This window comes from Halichoerus grypus, chromosome 1 (assembly GCF_964656455.1).
Source record: "Halichoerus grypus chromosome 1, mHalGry1.hap1.1, whole genome shotgun sequence".
Taxonomy (NCBI): domain Eukaryota; kingdom Metazoa; phylum Chordata; class Mammalia; order Carnivora; family Phocidae; genus Halichoerus; species Halichoerus grypus.
The window spans coordinates 149,659,875-149,681,235 of record NC_135712.1 but is presented as its reverse complement, the minus strand read 5'-3'; the positions used below and the strand labels follow the sequence as shown (position 1 = coordinate 149,681,235).

The following is a 21,361-nucleotide window of genomic DNA, read 5'->3' as shown; positions in this document are numbered from 1 at the left end:
AAGTGGAAAAAAGAACTTAGAGAATTAAAATGAACAAAATGACTGGATAGGTTTCTTTTCCAGGGAGAACGGGCAAGGAGTGTGGTGGGCCATTTTTTATCCTTCCAGATTTTCCTTACCAGCCTTGGGGACGTCAGTCACAGCCTTGTCCTAGTTGCATTCAGCAGTTAAAAACCTAGAAAAGTCTGTTCCTTCCCAGAACCCACAAGAGGCCAGAAAGAGTACCACATTTATCCTTGATGAGCTGTGACCTGACCCCACGGCTGCCCACCACCATTTGCCCTGGATTCCGAGGGTCTCTGCTCCAACCACTTCGCAGCCACCGTGCCTGCTGCCCATTTCCTTCCTTTCAGCCTGTTTCCAGAGCGGGAACCTGTCCCTTCTCTTGCCCTTCCTCTGGGACAGATGGTCTCAAATGACCTTGCTCCTGTCTGACCTCTCCTCAGCGTCTTCCCCCACCCACTCGCTCAGCCTTCTTTGCTGTAGGCAATATCACAGCTGTCGGCCATCAGGGGCCTGGCCTGCCCATTTCCCACCCTGCGTGGGCTGCTCTCATCATCCTCACCTCTCTGGCTCCTGTCCACCCCCTCCCTCCCTCCCAGGGCCCCGTCAACACACAGCACATTCTGACCCCACTAAGGGAGGCACATACTGGCAGGAGAAGCAATTAACATTTCTGCAAGCTGGAAATTCTCGTAATTAAAACTTCTTTTGCAAGATCTCAGGAGTCGAAATAACCAAAGGGAAGAGGAGTGCTAGCATCTTATCAGGAAGTGTGATCAGTAAAAATAGATAAAGTCAGTAATACAGGCCTAAATTGTACCCCGGGGCCCAATTATTAGACACTAATATTTCTGTTGATTAAAATAACATGATAAGCTTGCTATATTCATAAAGAACTCTTTGCACATTCAGAAAGTCTCTAAAAGAAGCAACAGTTACAATCACTCATGTAGTCAGATATTAGTTCTAACGTGAAATCACTTTCCTAAGTTTAGCAAAGTCAGGTCTTAATACAGAGAGTGGCCATCTACTGAAGGATAAAGAAACAATCGCTTTGATAATACAAAGCTCAGCACAAGCGCAAAACACTAAATTAAAGGCAACTGAAGAACATTCGTTGAGAGACAGTGGTCACCTCAGTGGTATTTAGGAATAGTAAGTCTTAGAAGACCAAGCAAGTTTGTGATGTGTTATCAGACCAGCAAGTTGACAGATGACACCCTTCTAAGCCCAGACAATGAGCCCACTGCCAAATCCAACACTAGCCAGAACTCTGTCTGAAAAGCCAAAAACACTGACATTAGAGAGCATTTAGACTTGACATAACAATATGTTGAACTTCACTCACCCAGAAAAAGGACTAACGTGGCTTATAAATGTGACAGACCTGTTCATTTTGATAAATGCAAGCTGACAAAGTATCCACGGGACAGAAAAGATATTAACCTATTTCACAAAAGATGGCTCAAATATGGAGCTCTTGGCAGTTTCTGAAGGAGCCATACCACCACAAAAAAAAAGTTCATTTAAAAAAAAAGCGGGCTTTCCTTGAAGTCATAAAAGAGAAAAGGGTCTAAATATAAGTTGCAACCAACACCAATGAATAACCCATGTATTGAGACTGAAAAATTACAGCTCCTCTGTAGCTGTGCGCCTCTCTCTAGAACACACACACACACACACACGTCCCCAACACCACACACACACACACACACGTCCCCAACACCACACACACACACACACACACACACGTCCCCAACACCACACACACACACACACACGTCCCCAACACCACACACACACACACACACACGTCCCCACCATACACACACACACGTCCCACCACACACACACATCCCCACCATACACACACGTCCCCAGCACCACACACACACACACGTCCCCAGCACCACACACACACGTCCCCAACACCACACATACACACACACACGTCCCCACCACACACACACACGTCCCACCACACACACACACATCCCCACCACACACACACACACACACATCCCCAGCACCACACACACACATACACACGTCCCCACCACACACACACACGTCCCCAACACCACACACACACACACACACACGTCCCCACCACACACACACACACGTCCCCAATGCCACACACACACACGTCCCCACCACACACACATGTCCCCAACACCACACACACACACGTCCCCACCACACACACACACACACGTCCCCACCACACACACACACACACACACGTCCCCACCACACACACACACACGTCCCACCACACAAACACACATCCCCACCACACACACACACACACGTCCCCAGCACCACACACACACATACACACGTCCCCACCACACACACACACACGTCCCCAACACCACACACACACACACGTCCCCACCACACACACACACACACATATGTCCCACCACACACACACACACGTCCCCACCACACACACACACACACGTCCCCAACACCACACATACACACACACACACACGTCCCCAACAGCACACATACACACACACACACACGTCCCCACCACACACACACACACGTCCCCAACACCACACACACACACATCCCCACCACACACACACACACATACGTCCCACCACACACACACACACACACACACGTCCCCACCACACACACACACACACACACGTCCCCACCACACACACACACACACACAGGTCCCCACCACACACACACACACACACGTCCCCACCACACACACACACACACAGGTCCCCAACACCACACACACACACACACGTCCCCAACACCCCACACACACACATCCCCACCACACACACACACACATACGTCCCACCACACACACACACACGTCCCCACCACACACACACACACGTCCCCAACAGCACACATACACACACACACACACACGTCCCCACCACACACACACACGTCCCCAACACCACACACACACACATGTCCCACCACACACACACACACATATGTCCCACCACACACACACACACGTCCCCACCACACACACACACACACGTCCCCAACACCACACATACACACACATACACACATCCCCAATACCACACACACACACATCTCCCACCACACACACACACACACACGTCCCCACTACACACACACACGTCCCCACCACACACACACACGTCCCCAACACCACACATACACACACACACACACGTCCCCACCACACACACACACACACACGTCCCCACCCCACACACACACACACACACGTCCCCACCACACACACACACACGTCCCACCACACAAACACACATCCCCACCACACACACACACACACACGTCCCCAGCACCACACACACACATACACACGTCCCCACCACACACACACACACGTCCCCAACACCACACACACACACACGTCCCCACCACACACACACACACATATGTCCCACCACACACACACACACACGTCCCCAACACCACACATACACACACACACACACGTCCCCAACAGCACACATACACACACACACACACGTCCCCACCACACACACACACGTCCCCAACACCACACACACACACATCCCCACCACACACACACACACATACGTCCCACCACACACACACACGTCCCCACCACACACACACACACACACGTCCCCAACACCACACATACACACACACACACACACACACGTCCCCAACAGCACACATACACACACACACACACACGTCCCCACCACACACACACACACGTCCCCAACACCACACACACACACATCCCCACCACACACACACATCCCCACCACACACACACACACACACACACACGTCCCCACCACACACACACACACGTCCCCACCACACACACACACACGTCCCCAACACCACACACACACACACACATCCCCACCACACACATACACACACACGTCCCCACCACACACACACACGTCCCACCACACACACACACGTCCCCACCACACACACACACACGTCCCCACCACACACACACACACATGTCCCACCACACACACACACACGTCCCCAACACCACACATACACACACATACACACATCCCCAATACCACACACACACACATCTCCCACCACACACACACACACACACACGTCCCCACTACACACACACACGTCCCCACCACACACACACACGTCCCCAACACCACACATACACACACACACACACGTCCCCACCACACACACACACACACACGTCCCCACCCCACACACACACACACACACGTCCCCACCACACACACACACACACACACGTCCCCACCACACACACACACACACATGTCCCACCACACACACACACACACACACGTCCCCGACACCACACACACACACATGTCCCACCACATACACACACACACGTCCCCACTACACACACACACGTCCCCACCACACACACACACGTCCCCAACACCACACATACACACACACACACACACGTCCCCACCACACACACACACACACACACACGTCCCCACCACACACACACACACACACACACACGTCCCCACCACACACACACACACACACACACACACGTCCCCACCACACACACACACACACACAGGTCCCCACCACACACACACACACACACGTCCCCACCACACACACACACACAGGTCCCCAACACCACACACACACACACACGTCCCCAACACCCCACACACACACACACACACATACACACACACACACGTCCCCAACACCACACATACACACACACACACACGTCCCCAACAGCACACATACACACACACACACACGTCCCCACCACACACACACACACGTCCCCAACACCACACACACACACATCCCCACCACACACACACACACATACGTCCCACCACACACACACACGTCCCCACCACACACACACACACACACGTCCCCAACACCACACATACACACACACACACACACACACGTCCCCAACAGCACACATACACACACACACACACACGTCCCCACCACACACACACACACGTCCCCAACACCACACACACACACATCCCCACCACACACACACATCCCCACCACACACACACACACACACACACACGTCCCCACCACACACACACACACGTCCCCACCACACACACACACACGTCCCCAACACCACACACACACACACACATCCCCACCACACACATACACACACACGTCCCCACCACACACACACACGTCCCACCACACACACACACGTCCCCACCACACACACACACACGTCCCCACCACACACACACACACATGTCCCACCACACACACACACACGTCCCCAACACCACACATACACACACATACACACATCCCCAATACCACACACACACACATCTCCCACCACACACACACACACACACACGTCCCCACTACACACACACACGTCCCCACCACACACACACACGTCCCCAACACCACACATACACACACACACACACGTCCCCACCACACACACACACACACACGTCCCCACCCCACACACACACACACACACGTCCCCACCACACACACACACACACACACGTCCCCACCACACACACACACACACATGTCCCACCACACACACACACACACACACGTCCCCGACACCACACACACACACATGTCCCACCACATACACACACACACGTCCCCACTACACACACACACGTCCCCACCACACACACACACGTCCCCAACACCACACATACACACACACACACACACGTCCCCACCACACACACACACACACACACACGTCCCCACCACACACACACACACACACACACACGTCCCCACCACACACACACACACACACACACACGTCCCCACCACACACACACACACACACAGGTCCCCACCACACACACACACACACACGTCCCCACCACACACACACACACAGGTCCCCAACACCACACACACACACACACGTCCCCAACACCCCACACACACACACACACACACATACACACACACACACGTACACACCTCATTGCCCTTAAGGGCACTAACAACACACATGTCCTGACATTTAAATCCATGCAGAGTTGTCAAATGACCTCTCAAAGGCAGTCAGCTTGTCCAAACTAAACATATTCCTTGCAGTTTCTCTAATTCCTCAAGTAAACTTCTCCATGAAATCTAAACCGGTGCTTTCTCCGTTTTAAAAACTGCTGACGAGTGCATCTGTAACACAGGTGAGAGCTGCTATTGCCCAAGAGATAAGCTGGCTCGACACACTGGCTCAAGGACCCGGCTGAGAAAATGCAAGCGGAGATGACTGTCCCCAAAAGAAAATAATCCTAGAGGATACATTATCTCATTCCACATACTCAAGAACTTGTATAACCGTTATAATGCTTGGTTAGGCCCATGCCCAGAATGGTCAGCTCAGGGGGACCCACCCAGGCCTCTAATCAGAACCTCTTCTGCTGAGACAATTCAGTGAAAATATCAGAGGCTCATTCGAATGTCTCCATAATAAACAGTGAACAGTGCACTGCACATGGAGAACGCACGGGCTCGGACCCAAAAGACAGAAACAATCAAAAAGCAGCTGAAGAAAGGATGAGAACACTCAGCTAAGGCAGAAATGAACTTTTTTCAGAGGGAGACCTGTGATGGTATTTCAGACCTCTCAAGAAACCAGTCAAACTGCTTCTTCAATTCTATAAATTTGGGCCAAAACAAGGTCGCTCGACTTTGTGGTCAACATTGACTTCATTTCACCAGATACTTTGTTTGATTTACTCGGTATTTCTGTTTGCTCGTGGGCACAGTTTACAGATATATGAATGTACCGAGGAATGATATTCCCAGGCTGGGTCTACAGGCATGAAATTTAAGAAAACAGGCTAAAGCCCTGCCAAAAAGGAAAACATAAACAAAAATGTGGCTCAGGGAGATCATTTTCCCCATTCGCTGGTGCTCTATCTGCAGCAATCCGGCTCTGGCTGCCTGCTCGTGATATCCACCTTAACATCAGAGTCATTTCTAAAGGAATAATAATGATGGTAGCCACCACTGACAGAATGCTTGCTGTTTGGCAGGCAGGATGCTCCGGTCTGAATTCCTTCCTTCATCTAACTACTATTTAAAGATGGTTCACCATGTGACAGAACTGTTCAAGGTTTTGGGGTAAAGTCTGAATAAAACAAAGCACTGCTATCATGGGACTGTCTTTCCTGTAAGAGGACAAAGAAAAAAGAAGAATAAATAGGGAACGTATCAGGTGGCGATCAGGGCTAAGAAGAAAGTGGGATGGGGCGCCTGGGTGGCTCAGGTGGTTAAGCATCTGCCTTCAGCTCAGGTCATGATCCCAGGGTCCTGGGATCAAGCCCCTCATCCAGTTGCCTGCTCAGCGGGGAGTCTACTTCTCCCTCTGCCTGCCCGTCCCCCCACTCATGCTCTCCCTCTCTTTCTCTCTCTGTCTCTCTCTCTCTCTCAAATAAATAAATAAATAAGATCTTAAAAGAAAAAAAAAAGTAGGATAAAGGTGCCAGAGGGTGACCATGTGAAGCATGCTGTCCTCACAGAGACCACCAGGAACACACTTGCAGTTAAGGAACACTGGGTTTACTGACTCATTGCAACAAGAGAGAATGCACACCACTGGGATCCAGTAAGCCAAATAAGAGGGTGTTCAAAGGACTTTAAGATTGGGGTTGTTAGGTGATTTGGGGGAGGGCTCAAGAAAGCAGGATTTTGCTCCGAACTGGATACTGTCAGGAAGTGAGAGTAATTCTACAATTGGGTGCCTCAGTAATTCTTACGAAGAAGGTAGGAGCAAGTCACCCCTAGTAGCCAAAAGTGAATGTGTGGCCATCTTTGTGGTTTGGACAATCTTGGTTTTATCTGCATTTGGACATGATTATAAAGGGGTCTTACTTTTGTCTGGATCCATCATGGTCGCAGAGTGTCCTTATCCGGTGCTGGTGTTCTGTGAGACTGTCTATGGTCAACAGGAAAACACCAGAGCTGAGCGGTGAATGCCAGGCCAGCTCCCAGACATCCTCCCTCAGCCGTGCCAGATAAGTACTATTGCTATTTCTCTTTTATAAATGAGGAAACAAAGGCCCAGAGAGGTGAAAGACTTATCCTACAGCAAGTAACTAAGAAAGCCAGGTTATCGGACTCTTGAGCCAGCCTCTCACCCACCTCACACAAGGGCCCCCGCAGTGCTGAGCCTTTTGAATACCCCTGACAAGAGGTTCTCTTCAAAAGGCCGGGGGAGTTTCCGTGCAAGGGTGATACAAAGCCCACAGGGGAATCTGCTGCTGGCACCAAGGCCAGAGGCTGTGCAAATACACCCGAAATTAAGTCCACCCGGTCACTGTCAAGGCAGAAGCATTTTTCTCCCAGGAATGAGGAAGCACTTCCCGTTTTATTTAAATTGGAAGGTTGCTTTTTCAATAATGTCATCAACACCAACGCATCTCAGCAACTTAGGACCTATAACCAGAGTTTTAAATACTGGCACAGAATGTTAAAATAACACGAAGGCCGTGTTCCAGAATGGGGGGATGACAGTGCAGGAGACATGCTTCCCTACCAGCAGGAGGTCAGGGCTTACCAGCAGGTTTTCCGGCTTGAGGTCCCGGTGGACGATGCTCTTGTCGTGCAGGTGCACCAGTGCCCTGCACAAGTCCATGAGCATGAGCGCGGCGTCGCGCTCGGCGAACTTCACGCTCTCCATGATGGCGTCGAAGAGGTCCCCGCCCTGCACGTACTCCATGATCAGGTAGATTTCCGCCTCCGTCTCGTACACCTCGTGCAGCTTCACGATGTTGGGGTGGGAGAGGCTCTGGATGATCAGGATCTCGCTGTCCACCATGTCCTCCTTGCCCTTGAGCTTGGACTTGTCGATGATCTTCATGGCGTAGGCCTGCCGGGTCTCGCGGTGCCGGCACTCCTTGACCACGGCGAAGTTGCCGTCCCCGAGCACGCGGCCCGCCTCGTAGTGCTTGTGCACGTCGGTCGCCAGGAGGCCCGCGGGCCGCCGCCTCCGACCGCCCCTGGGCTCCCTCTCCCCGCGAGCGGCCGGTTTTCTGGCCCCTGACGCCGGCGTACAGGGCTGCTTCTCCCGGTCCGCGTCCTGCTCGCCCCCGCGCGGCCCCGGGAGTGCCTCGGGCTCCGCCTGCTGCTCCCTGGGCTGCCGGCCGCCTGGCCTGTTCCTGCAGGCGCTCCTGGCCTCCCTCCTCACGTCCCGCAGCCCCTCCTCTCTGACGGGCTGGGCTTCGCCGAGCTCCCTCTTGGCCTTGGCGGCTGCCTGAGCTTGACCTTCCTGACCTTCGGGGTCTCTGTCCTCCTTCTTGTCCGGGTTTTTCCCGGGCCTCCTCAGCTCCTGAGTGGGGTTCCTGGGGCTGCTCCTGTGGCTCTCGCCCTTCCACGCTTCCTCCCCGCCTGCACAGTGGGCCTCGGGGGACCGCCTGCAGCTCCTGGTCCTCACCAGCTTCTCCGCTGCGTCATACCTGTGGCACTTGCCCAAGTCCAGCTCACTGGTCCCCAGGGACAGCCGCTCCCTCTGCAGGCCCTGCTGGAGCTCCCTCTCTCTCTTGCACTTCTCACATCGGATGAGCTCACCCGAGGTCCTTTCGATCTCCACGCCCAGGTGCTTCTCTCCGCTCGCAGGTCTCTCCAGAGTGGCTTCCCTGGGCGGCCTGCTGCCCGGCTCAGGCTCCCACTTCCCCCCGACCCACTTCTTCTGGGGCCTGGCCCTGTCCCCCAGCGCTGGCTCCACGGGGTCCTTTCCCTGATGACTGATGGCCGCCTTGGACCGGGAAGCCTCACCGCAGCTCTTGGCAGCCTCGGTCTCTCCACAGTGGTGTCCCCCTCTCAGGGCCCTGCTATGAAGCCTGCTTCTCAGCCTGGGAGAAGGGGCTCGGCTGTGCTGGGTCAGTGTCAGGGCCCGGGCTTTGCTGGGGTACAGTTCTTCTATAGCTACCTGAATGTTCTTCAGCGTCAACGGTTCTTTGCCCATGGCTATGAAAGCGTCCCCTTCCCGGAAGAAATCAGAGACACTCCTGATCTCCCTGCCCTTGAGGTTGAAGAGTTTTCTCACGCGATCGTTCTTCCATCTGGGAAAGCCCAGGGCCTCAGAGATGTCCGCCAAGAGCTGCTCAAAGCTCTGCACGGACCGTCTGTTGAGGAGCATAGTGATCTTCCGGAGGGGGTGCCCACCCAGCTTCACCACGGTCACCACCCTGGGCTTTAGGGTACTACTGTCAGCATGGACGGAGTGAAGACCATTCTGAGTGCTGAACATGGGCACCACAGAGCCACGTGGCCCCAGGAGTGGTTTCTCCAGATTCCCTCGGCCAGCAGGCAGCCATGTGCCCTGCAGCTTCCGCTCCGTGATTCTGGAGCTTAAAGATTTTAGAGAGTGGTCACACAGGCCTCGATGTTCTGCAAGAGGAAAATGACAACACAGTGTCAGTCATGATGGGTTCAAAGAGCCCTTTGGCCTTCACCAAAGCTTTACTGAAGGTCACTGATTCTATAATGGTTTTATAGAAGTGTGATCTTTGAGGATCTGCTTAAAATCTTGGAGCCTGTGCACTTTGGGTCTAATCCCCAGTCTCCCCTATAAGAGATCAGGAAAGTAGAACAAGTCTTCGTTGGGCCTGAGTGGCTCCTCCAAGCCTCCCAGGAGCCCCCATTATGTGCCACACCTTGAGAGGCCTCACTAGGCGTGGCCTGACCCTGGAAACACAACTTCTGCTACCCTAAAGTGAGCTGTCTTTCAGGGATATACAGCTGAGATAAAAGGTCTAAGCTTCGCTGCCCAGGAAATACCAACAAGAGGTCAGAACATTCTGGAACCTTAAAGAACCAAAATCTCATCCACCTCTTTGCCAAGAAGAGTTTTTTCAGCTTGACTTTCAACTCACTCGAGGTGAGGTGAAAATGTGAAGAGGTGATGAGCACAGACTCTGAAGACAGATCTGGATTTGAATCCTGGCATGGCCACTGGGGACTTGCGTGCATGTGGGCAAATTACTCAGGTTTCTGTTTTTTCATCTAGGAAGTAGGAAGGAGAACACCTTCCTTCCAGGGTTTTTGTGAAGAGCAAATGGGAAAATAATTAAAGTTCACTTAAAGGGGTGTTTGGCACACAGTAAGGGCACAGTAATGGCCAGTTATTAACACTGTCCTTACAGTCTCAATATTTCTTTTGTATGATAATTATCATTTTGGTACTAATATATTATATTGATAAGGCAGAATTCACTTGGCATCACAAAAATTCATGGACCAGCGTGACATGGTGGATATTTCTTAGGGTTGCAAAAAAGAAAGAAAAGGAAGGAGGGGAGGGAGGGAGGAAGGAAGGAAAGAAAGGAAGGGAGGAAGAAAGGAAGGAAGGAAGGAAGGAAGGAAGGAAGGAAGGAAGGAAGAAGAGAAGGAAGGAAGGAAGAAGAGAAAGAAAGAAAAGAGAAAAAGAGAGAGAGGGAAAGGGAAAGAAAAAAGGGAAGGGAAAGAGAAAGAGAAAGGAAGTTGAAACAAGTTTCAGTGTAGGTATAGAAACTTTCTTCTCTAAATGGTTTTTCTTCCTGATATTAAAAAGAAAGAAAGAAAGAAAGAAAGAAACCAAGGTCATATTAGTGTTCAGAGCTTTAATAATGAAAATGTGCTCATTCTCAATGTATTTCCTGATAAACTGCATAATTGAATAAAACAGGACGTATTTCCTGATCAACTATGCCCAGCCAGAATAAAGCAGTTGAGGCAAAATTGGTTCAATTTCCATTTCAGTCCGGGTCAGGAAACAGGAAAATGAAGAATGTGTCACTGAGTTACACCATGAGGGTGGGCTGTGGATTACTTACATTACCCCACAGGATCCATCTGTCCTACCCTACATGTAGTAATCTGCTGTTTATGCTTCCTTTAAAAAGAGATTAAAGATAATTTTTATGTGCATTTGAATTGTAGCAAGAACCCCAATTGTGCCAGGATGCGCAATTTGGCCCAGCATATTTACACAGAATGTTTTTTGTTTTTTAATTATAATGCACAATCTGTCCTGAGATGATTTCCATCTAGACACAGGTGTCAGATTGGATGACAAGTAGTGGCTGGTACCAATCCCATATGCCATAAATTTATGAGCTTAACACTTAACATTTACAGTTCAACTATTTATGGACATCTGTTATTCCTTTTCTTCTCATAATCTCTGTAATCTGCCTCCAATTTTGTCAGAGAGTTGAGAGGAAGAAAGATCTACAGCAGTAATACTAGTCTGTGTTTCCTCACGGGGAAAATTAAGGAAGGATACCAAGGAAGAGGACCTTCAAAGGTGTGTGCACAAGGGGACTAGTGTTGTCATTTGTTTTCCTTGTGGTACTTCTCACAGAGTAGGACCTGCCATACATATTTATCAGGCTAAGTCAATGGAAAAGAATTCTCTGTTCCAGGGAAGGGAAAGGAGAGGGATTTTTAGGGGAGAACCAGAAGGACAAAGGAGCATTTGATGAATACATTAGGGATGCAGGAAGAGTTTAGCATGGAAGGGGGCTCAGGAGGGTCCCAGAGAAGGGTCCAGCATGGGATGTCAGGGAACCATATAAGAATCCTCATGAAACAGGACAGACACTGGTAGTGCTCACACATTGAATAGTGACTGAGGATGACAGTGAGGTGAGTCATGATGGGACCTGCAGCCTCAAGGTCCCAGTGAAACTAGGGAGTTTAGGTATGGTGATCGATGACTTGGCCCTGTGGTACCCAGAGTCGGGATAGGGGAGGGGCATGTTCTCAGCCAGATCCAGCCCTGATTCCTGGTGGTGAGGGGAGTAAACTGGGAACACCCCATCCCTGAACCCAGGAGAGGCTCCATAAGAGTGGTCCCCATCCCAGGGCACAGAGACAAAGGACGTGAAGACAGAGCAGCTCTGCTCCACCACCATCAGGCATGCTCAGTCCACTGTCCAGGCAATCACAAACTCATTCAAAACCTCTGGTGTCTGGGGGCAAGCGTGAGAACTCAATCCCTCACCTCCCCAACATAACCGGGTTCTGGCTGCGTCAAGCTACTAGGCAGTGCTAGGAAAACACAATGTCAAGGTGCAAGCCCTCCTCCCCCCTTAAAAATCCTGAGTCCAGAGCAAAGTTTTCTTCTTTAAAGGTGAGAGAATCAAATCAGGAGACCCTGAATGCCTGGTCTGTAAGCAGGAAGAGGAAGAATATAGCACAACCTTTGGGTTTGTCTCCAGCAACAGCCTCACCTCCCGAGGACAACAGTGGTACATTTAGGCTAAATAGAAGCAGCAGTATCCTGGTACCTACCCCCATCAAGCCAACCAGAAAGCTAAAGACCAGCTTGTGTCTACTTATCACCAACAATTTACAAAACTGATTAAATGGAACCATGTGAATTTGCCAGTACTTCCATTCTGACCTGCAAAAGAATGGAAATTTCACGTGGCTCAACCTAAAATGATCTAGGATAATAACCCCTACATCAACCACAAATAGTTAAAGAAGGTAGAGATAGTGAAAATTAAACACCCTAATTCCCAGTCCTTGGTCACCAAGCCTATAGCTTCCCACAAAGTGACACAGAAAAAGATGCTGTTGTAGCACTCTGTTTTTCTAAGTTTCTACAGCAACATAAATTGGCCTTGACTTGACAATACTGCTGCTTTTGCCTCATACACCCTAAATACAAATGTTTATAGGGTTTCTCCCCAGAGTCAATCTAACCACCACCCCCCCCACACACACACACACAGCAGAATAAACACTGCTTTCTCTGAGCCACTCCTCTGCTCAAGAACCTACAATGGCTCCTTATTACCTTCTTGGGGGCCAAACTGAAACTCCTCAGCTTGATATGTAAGGCCCCCCATAATCCAGTGCCCTCTACCCATCCCAACCCTACACCCACCCCCCACTCCTTACACCCACCCAAGCCTCAACATCCTGTAAGACCTGGGACCTATATCCACTGCCAAACCTTCCCTGACCTCACTTTCACAGTCAGCTCCCTCCTCTGAAGCTCTGTTTGTTCCTTCACGTGAATGCTTGAGACTGGATACAGGCAGTTGGCTGCTGGACATCTGGTCTACCCTTCAGCACATCTCACTATTAATGATACTAGGCACTGCAGATTTGGGGAACCCATTCCCAGCACTAACATCCAACGTGAGTGGCACGTCTCAGTCTGCCAGCTCTCCTTGTAGACAACTGAGTGTTTCTCCTTTCAGCTCTGGTAGACGTCACACCCCAGACCTCATAAAGAGATTAAATGAGAGAGGTGGAAGAAAGCGCGATCACAGACATCCATTTAATACAAGGAAATCTGCCAAAGCAGCATTTATAAAGAGGGACTGATACAGGCAAGGGAGAGCATTTCTTCAGAGTTTGCAATGGCTTCATTTTAGAGGCAGGCAAAGAACACCAAACACAGGGTCAGAGACCTCACTTAAACCCCGGTTATACCACACTCTTCCTAGTCATGTGACCTTGGGAGAGTTATAGAATCTCTCTGCGCCTCAGTCTCCACATCTGCAACCATGATACCTCACTCATGCTGAAAGTGCTCAGCGTGTGCTTTTCTTCCGTCTCCAAAAGAAAACAGGTCTTGTAACCTTGGATTTCCCCTAAATCCATTGTACATCTCGAGAGCAAAGAGAAAAAGATGCTAAATGTGACTCAGCAGGTGAATTTGTCATCCATGTAGTGTTTGAAATAGGAAACCAGTAAGGACAGGATAATAAGAGGAATACTCCAGCAAATTGAAGCATACAGCAATTCTGGGAGGCTAAACGAACTTCCTGCTCACTGATCCTAGGATTCTCTGACTGGTGTGAGCCAATAACTGCATGGGCATTTTGCTCTTATTGCTTCTAACAGCTTTGGCCCCTGGCAATCCTGTCTCCAATTTGCTGCCACGATTCAGATGAGGTAGCATAACCTGATTCTACAAGGGTCAGGTCTACACCTTATCATGCTGACCAGGCTAGCACAATGATGGGAAGTCACATTAATCCCGTTTCCTGTGTGATCATTTAATAACACTTTGTTTAGGCTGCTAATCATGGAGTTTAGGATCAAGATTTTAAAAAACAGAAACTATCCTGCTAAAATTAATCTTTTACTTGTCTTTTTTAATCAGAATAAAAAGAATGTACCTCTTCCTAGTCATTTTCAAATCCTAACCCATATGTCTAACAAAGAAAAACAATGTCTGAGGTCAGCACTAACTTTGGAATTCTCACCTTGGTTTCTAGAGAGCTATAATGACACATGAGAAGAAGAAATGGGAGAATCACCAAATTGCTATCAGGCATAAGTAATACATAATCACTTTTTAAGCATTTACAAATTATGAGTACTAAAAGAAATGGAAATTGGTGTTTCAAAACATCTGGTAATATGCAATACAACAACAAAAAGTGACTGGAAGAAAGTCAATGCATCTAGTGGCATATAACCCCCTTTCCTGGCAGGGAAGCTCCTCCTAGAATACTTTCCCTTTTATTAACCTCATATTTCTGAGTGGTTTCACCAGATTGATCACGTGTGGCCCCAGGACGCAGCGCTGAGAAACTGTTCACTTCCATTCTTTTGTAGAAGATGAAGAAGGATCAGCTGGAATCATTTTTTCCTTTCACTGAGTAATCATTTGTCCTGGGCTTTTTCCAGGGTCTGTTTGGGAACAAACTCATTTTGTTCATATGCAGATTATGAGGCAGGAGAAACATTTGTGAACTTACATTTGATTATGCAAACATCCCAAGGAGAGTTTTCTAAACGAATAAAAAATTGGAATGCAGCCTCCAGTCACTAAGCCTCAAAAATGCTACTGTTTCATAACTTGCAAGCCTAGCCAACGTCTGTATTAATCAAAGCCAGAGAAATTAATAAAGGTAATAAGATGAACCTGCCGTGCTATTTATTTGCCATCATTGCTGATGACACTTCAGTCTCTAATTAATGATGTCACTACTTAACCTTTATTACCAAACAGCACATCAACTGAGACATCAGAAACAGAATAATTAAAAAGACTTTTTTCAACTCTCATCTCAGAGGTGCCCCTGGTCTGGGCTGTCTTTTAATCTGCTGACCTACTCATGCCCATTTTCCTATGTACCTCCCAGCTTATTGGCACAAGAACCTTGTATGGTCTCTGAGTGAAGGATATTTGCCAGTCCTTGTTATAGCCCACCTAACAGATGCCTGATACTTTCTTCCTAAGCTACTCACTGATTTAAAGATGGAATCTGCTAAACAAAACGCAGAATCAGATCCATTAATACAGAGAAAAAACTGGTGGTTGCCAAAGGGGAGGCATTGGGGGGATGGGCAAAATGGGGACGAGAGGGGGAGGTACACACTTCCAGTTATGGAATGAATAAGTCATAGGCATGAAAGATACAGCACGGGGAATACAGTCAATGATACTGTCATAGCGATGTACAGTGACAGATGATGGCTACACTTGTGGTGAGCACAGCATAACATATAGATTTGTTGAATCACAATGTTGTACACTGGAAACTAATGTAACATTGTGTGTCAACTGTACTTAATTAACAAAAAAAATCCATGAAGAAAAAGAAGAAAGTGCAATGGATACTGACCAGGCAAAACTAATAGTTGCCTATACAACTTTGTTATGGGTGGAACTGTGTCCCACCGCCCTTGAATTCATCCAAAGTCCTGACCCCCCATCTCTCAGAATATGACATGATTTTGATAGGGTTTTCACAGAGGCAGTCAAGTTCAAATGAGGTCCCTGGGATAGGCTATAATCCAACATGACTGGTATCCTTATAAGGGCGTTAAGTTTGGACACAGACAATCGTACAGGGAGAATGCCATGTGAACATGAAGACGGCCATCTACAAGCCAAGGAGAGAGGCCTTCACTGGCTCCTTCCCTCACGGCCCTCAGAAGGAAACAACATTCCCAGCATCGGATTTCAGACTTCAAGACTCCATAACCAGGAGAGAACAAATTTCTGTTTAAACCAAAAAAAAAAAAAAAAGGAATGAAAGAAAAAACTTTACTGTCCCAGCTACTTGGGAGTTGCAGTGAGTTAGTTGGAAGAGGGTTTTAAAGTGAACAAGCTTACATATCTCCTCACTTTCAATTTTAGTATATGTGCTGCCGAAGCAAGCACCATATCTCCTCACTTTCAAAGCTCATCCCATCCCCCTCGGTAATACTCTTCCTCCCGTCTTTGGGTTTCCCCGCACCCTGATCCCCTGATCTCATCCTGCACATGCTACCCACCTCATCACCACATCACACTTCTCCCTTCCTCTTCTGCTGGTTTTATTTTGTCTGAAGAACCTTCATGTTCCATGCAAGCCAGAAAGCATTTTCCTCTCTCCCCAAACATCCCAGGACACACCACGACAAAGAGGACCGATGACCAAGGGAGGAACTTTTCTCCACTGTCACTACTGTGCCTCCTTTGGCGTCGGACTAAACTGGCTAAGCTGCAGCTCCCATCCCCAATGTGCACACACGCCGCCTGGGGACTGCGTTCACGTACAGGAACTAATTCAGCCAGTCAAGGTCTAGGATAGGTCCTGAGAGTCTGCATCTCTAACAAGGTCCCACGTGATGCCTATGCTGCTGGCTCATGGACCACACCTTGAGAAACACAGATCTAGAGACAAGTTCCAGAGTATGCTTCTGGGAATGCTGGTCACCTATAAGCAATTTCAAAGTGGCCCATAAACCAATTCCTTAAAGTAGTATTACAACCCACAGTACCTTTATTTTCACCATGTGAGTAAGGAACGTATGGTATGTAATTAAAACGTGACATCACCAGTGCAGCCCAATCAGAAAGTCCATTGCCTGAGTTTTCCTTTAAGGACAGCACACAGAAGTGAAGGAGAGAAGGACCACCTTGACGACCCAGAGTGGACCCGCGGCACTGGACTCACCTGGGAGCTTGTTGGAAATGCAGAATTTCAGACCCCAGCCCAGACCTACAGGATCAGATTCTGCATTTTACCACAATCCCCAGGTGGTCTGATGCATCTGGAAGTTTAAGAAGCACTGCTACAGACTACCTCTTACATCACCAAAGTGGCTAGCCGAACCAAAATACACAGACCATGGCGGGGTAGATTACAAAGTCCTGGGACTAGTGCATATGCCTTTGATTAACCCTGAAAGCATGGTGGCATGACCCAACCAAATCCCAAGTGGGATCCAGGGGCGGCTCTGGCCCAGGGGTGGGTTCACTTCTCTGGAATCTACATGCGCCGGCTGCCAAATGGGCAGGCGAGGGAGTGAGCGAAGGAGGAAGAAGGAGGTGTTTCGTGCACAGGTACCAGACACCTGGGAAGAAGGAAGAAGAAAAGAGACGGTGACAAAAGAGGCAGTGGAATGGCATCTGCACCTGCCCTCCCGATCCTCGGAGCACAGGTTCAATGAGGGACACTAAATGAGCTGGGTTTCAAAAGCCTGTGTGAGGCTCTGGGACGCAGGTGACAAGGTGCAAGAGTAAACAGAGGCAGCCGCCCCACCTTCCCCAGCACAGCAGAAGAGGACAACGTGGGGCCTTAGGGACACACTGACAGCAGAGGTGGGGGAGTGAGGAATGACTTAACTGCTGGAGAAAGAATAGGAGCTGCAGTGTACCTGAGCACAGCTGACACCCTGTCCTGGGGACTCGGGGACACTGGCTGAGGTCCCGTGTATGCAAGCGGGGCCACTGGAACTCCAAGCTGGGCATTAATATTAACATGGCCTCAGACATTCCAGGGACCACAAGAATAACCATTTCTCTCCAACAGTTTTTCCTCCAGATGAACCCTTCTCCCGCTTTCCGATGATTTCATCACATGAAGCTTTGATGCTCCCCTTTTCCCCTTCGGCTCTGGGTTTGCTGAGCCTCACCAGATGCCGCCCTGTCGCTCACGTTGTCCCCCTTTGCGACATCCAATGCTGGGTTGCTTTGACGGAAGCTTCCCCTGGGGACAGCTTATCTTTCTGTCTCACCCCTGGGTTTACTGTTTCCTCCCAACACGCCCCAACTCACCCACGATCTCATCCCTGGGGTGTCACCTCTCACTCAGTAAAATTCCAACAAGGCATGGCTCCCAGGCCGGGATGTTGTTTTCTATGACCTGGATTTTTAATCCTAATTGTCGGCTGCAGCCCAAGAAACTTGATTTGGGCTGAATTTTGCTTTTCTCAGTGCTGTTCAGGGAGGCTCTTTGGAAGGAGAAAGTACAGTCTCCAGCTGACTTGCTGCCTCCACGACCTCATATTTTCCTTTTTTCTGGCTGGTTATCACACCCAAGGGCCTTCCCCAGACCACCAGTCTCCACTGGCCTGTGTCCTAACAATATCTAAACACACTGGGCTAGCTAGAGCTACACCACAGTCCATTTCTGTAGGGGAGGCGGCAGAAATGATTCTACAAGCAAACCCCATCTTCTTTTTTCTAGAGAGACTGAGCACATCTATCCCTTTCTGCATCTTCATGCTTTGGTTTGGATGGATCTCAGACTGATGTGGAGACACTGGGAATATTTGAACCATCTGAAAGGGCCTGGCCCTACAGACTCTGACTCCTTGTTTCTCAGCGGCTCATCTGCGGGGCCAGTGGACCCTCTGCTAAGCATTATTATACAGGACAAAGGAGGCAAAGAGCCTGTGGATTCCTTAAAAAGCATTTTTTTTCAAGATTTTATTTATTTATTTATTTCACAGAGAGAGACACAGTGAGAGAGGGAACACAAGCAGGGGGAGTGGGAGAGGGAGAAGCAGACTCCCCACTCATCAGGGCTCGATCCCAGGACCCTGGAACCATGACCTGAGCCGAAGGCAGATGCTTAACGACTGAGCCACCCAGGCGCCCCTAAAAAGCACTTTTTAAATGATTCTGACCTCTTGATAAGACAGCCACCATGTACAACATATAATTAAAGAGCAAGCAAGTAAAGCAACTTAAAAGGAAATGTTTCCAAAAAATACATCGTTTTCCCTCATATTCAGGAGCGACAACATATTTGTGAAAGTACTGGGGCCTTCTACATAAAATAATGATAAGGGAATACTATGAAACATTTTATGCCAATAAAGAAGACAACTTAATAAAATGGATGGATTCCATGAAAGACATATTACCAAAGCTCCCTCAGAAAGAAATAACCTGACTAGCTCCATTGTGCTCTTTATCTGAGGTTTGCGTCCATCAGACGGAGGAATAACTTTCCATAAATATTGAAGACATGGTCATTACACGATTGATCGGGTTTACTGCTAAAAATTCTCAGAAATTGTTTATGTTGAAATATGCATCCTTTGTAAACAAAAATAATGCCTTGGATCCATTCTAAGGAGGATGCAAAGGGAATCTTAAGGAGGATGTGTGGAAGCAGAGACTGTGGGTGAAACTCTTTGTATGTTAGAACCAAAAGGCCAGTAGCCCAACACCCTCGATTTTTAGATACAAATGTAGACAAGAGAGGGTACGCAATGGGCCCAAGGCCACACAGCCAATTAGTAAGAACAAAAACAATCAATGGCCTCAGGCAAATTTAGGGGTATCATTTGTAACCGTGGAATAAAGCAAAGCTCATGGGACCAACGAGAGGAAACAGAGCAGGACAGGAAACAGAGCAGGACGCCAACTCATCAACAGGACCTAAGCAAAGCAGCTTCAGTTTAGCTCTGCCCTAATTCTTAAAGCAGCCAGCATCCCAACTGGGCAAAATAAAGTCCCACAGTGTTCCTGCAGCTGGTAATAAACAAGTGAGCTTTTCCCTGATATCCCCGTAGACAGGATGACCTAAAAACACAACTCCCCAAAGTGTATTAAGATTCCAAACAGAGTGAGGTTGGGGGAAAGCAGATTAAGGTACAAACTTTTCTTCTTCCTTTAGGGAATTCAAACTGGGTTTGGTTTTCCTCTAATCTATAAAAGTAGGGAAGTCACTGTGCCAGGACCCAGGCTGCACCCCACAGCCAACAGGCACCATAAAGCTCTCGCAGTGGGCCCAGTACCCACCCTGAGTGCCAGAGCCAAGAGGGACCTCTGCTGGGACAGTACCCACTGGTCCTCGCTGCCATGGGGGCCTGCATGGCCACCACCGGCCTGGCCTCCCAGAATGGCCGTGAAGACTGTAACAAGATGACAGGCATAAGGTCACCTGCACATGTAAGCACTCAGTACATCATGGTTCAATCACACTGAATCCAGTGGCACCAAGGCAAGCCAGCGCCTCTGCTAAGAAGCCAACGTCAGGGGCGCCTGGGTGGCTCAGTCAGCTGACTCTTGGTTTTGGCTCAGGTCATGATCTCGGGGTCGTGGGGGCTCCGCACTCAGCAGGGAGTCTGCTTGATATTCTCTTCCTCTGCTCCTCTCGCGCTCTCGGGG

At 49.2% G+C, this 21,361-nt stretch overlaps 1 protein-coding gene across 2 annotated transcripts in view; it reads right to left on the bottom strand.

Annotated features, from left to right (window-relative positions):
* Positions 1-21,361, bottom strand: part of DCLK3 (doublecortin like kinase 3) — a 51,157-nt gene that overhangs the window by 19,693 nt on the left and 10,103 nt on the right. For both annotated transcript variants that reach the window (XM_036091325.2, XM_036091322.2), the window contains exon 2: positions 8,573-10,404. In XM_036091325.2, the coding sequence (XP_035947218.1) occupies positions 8,573-10,264 (1,692 nt within the window). In that variant the 5' untranslated portion in view covers positions 10,265-10,404. The remainder of the gene's footprint in view (positions 1-8,572; positions 10,405-21,361) is intronic.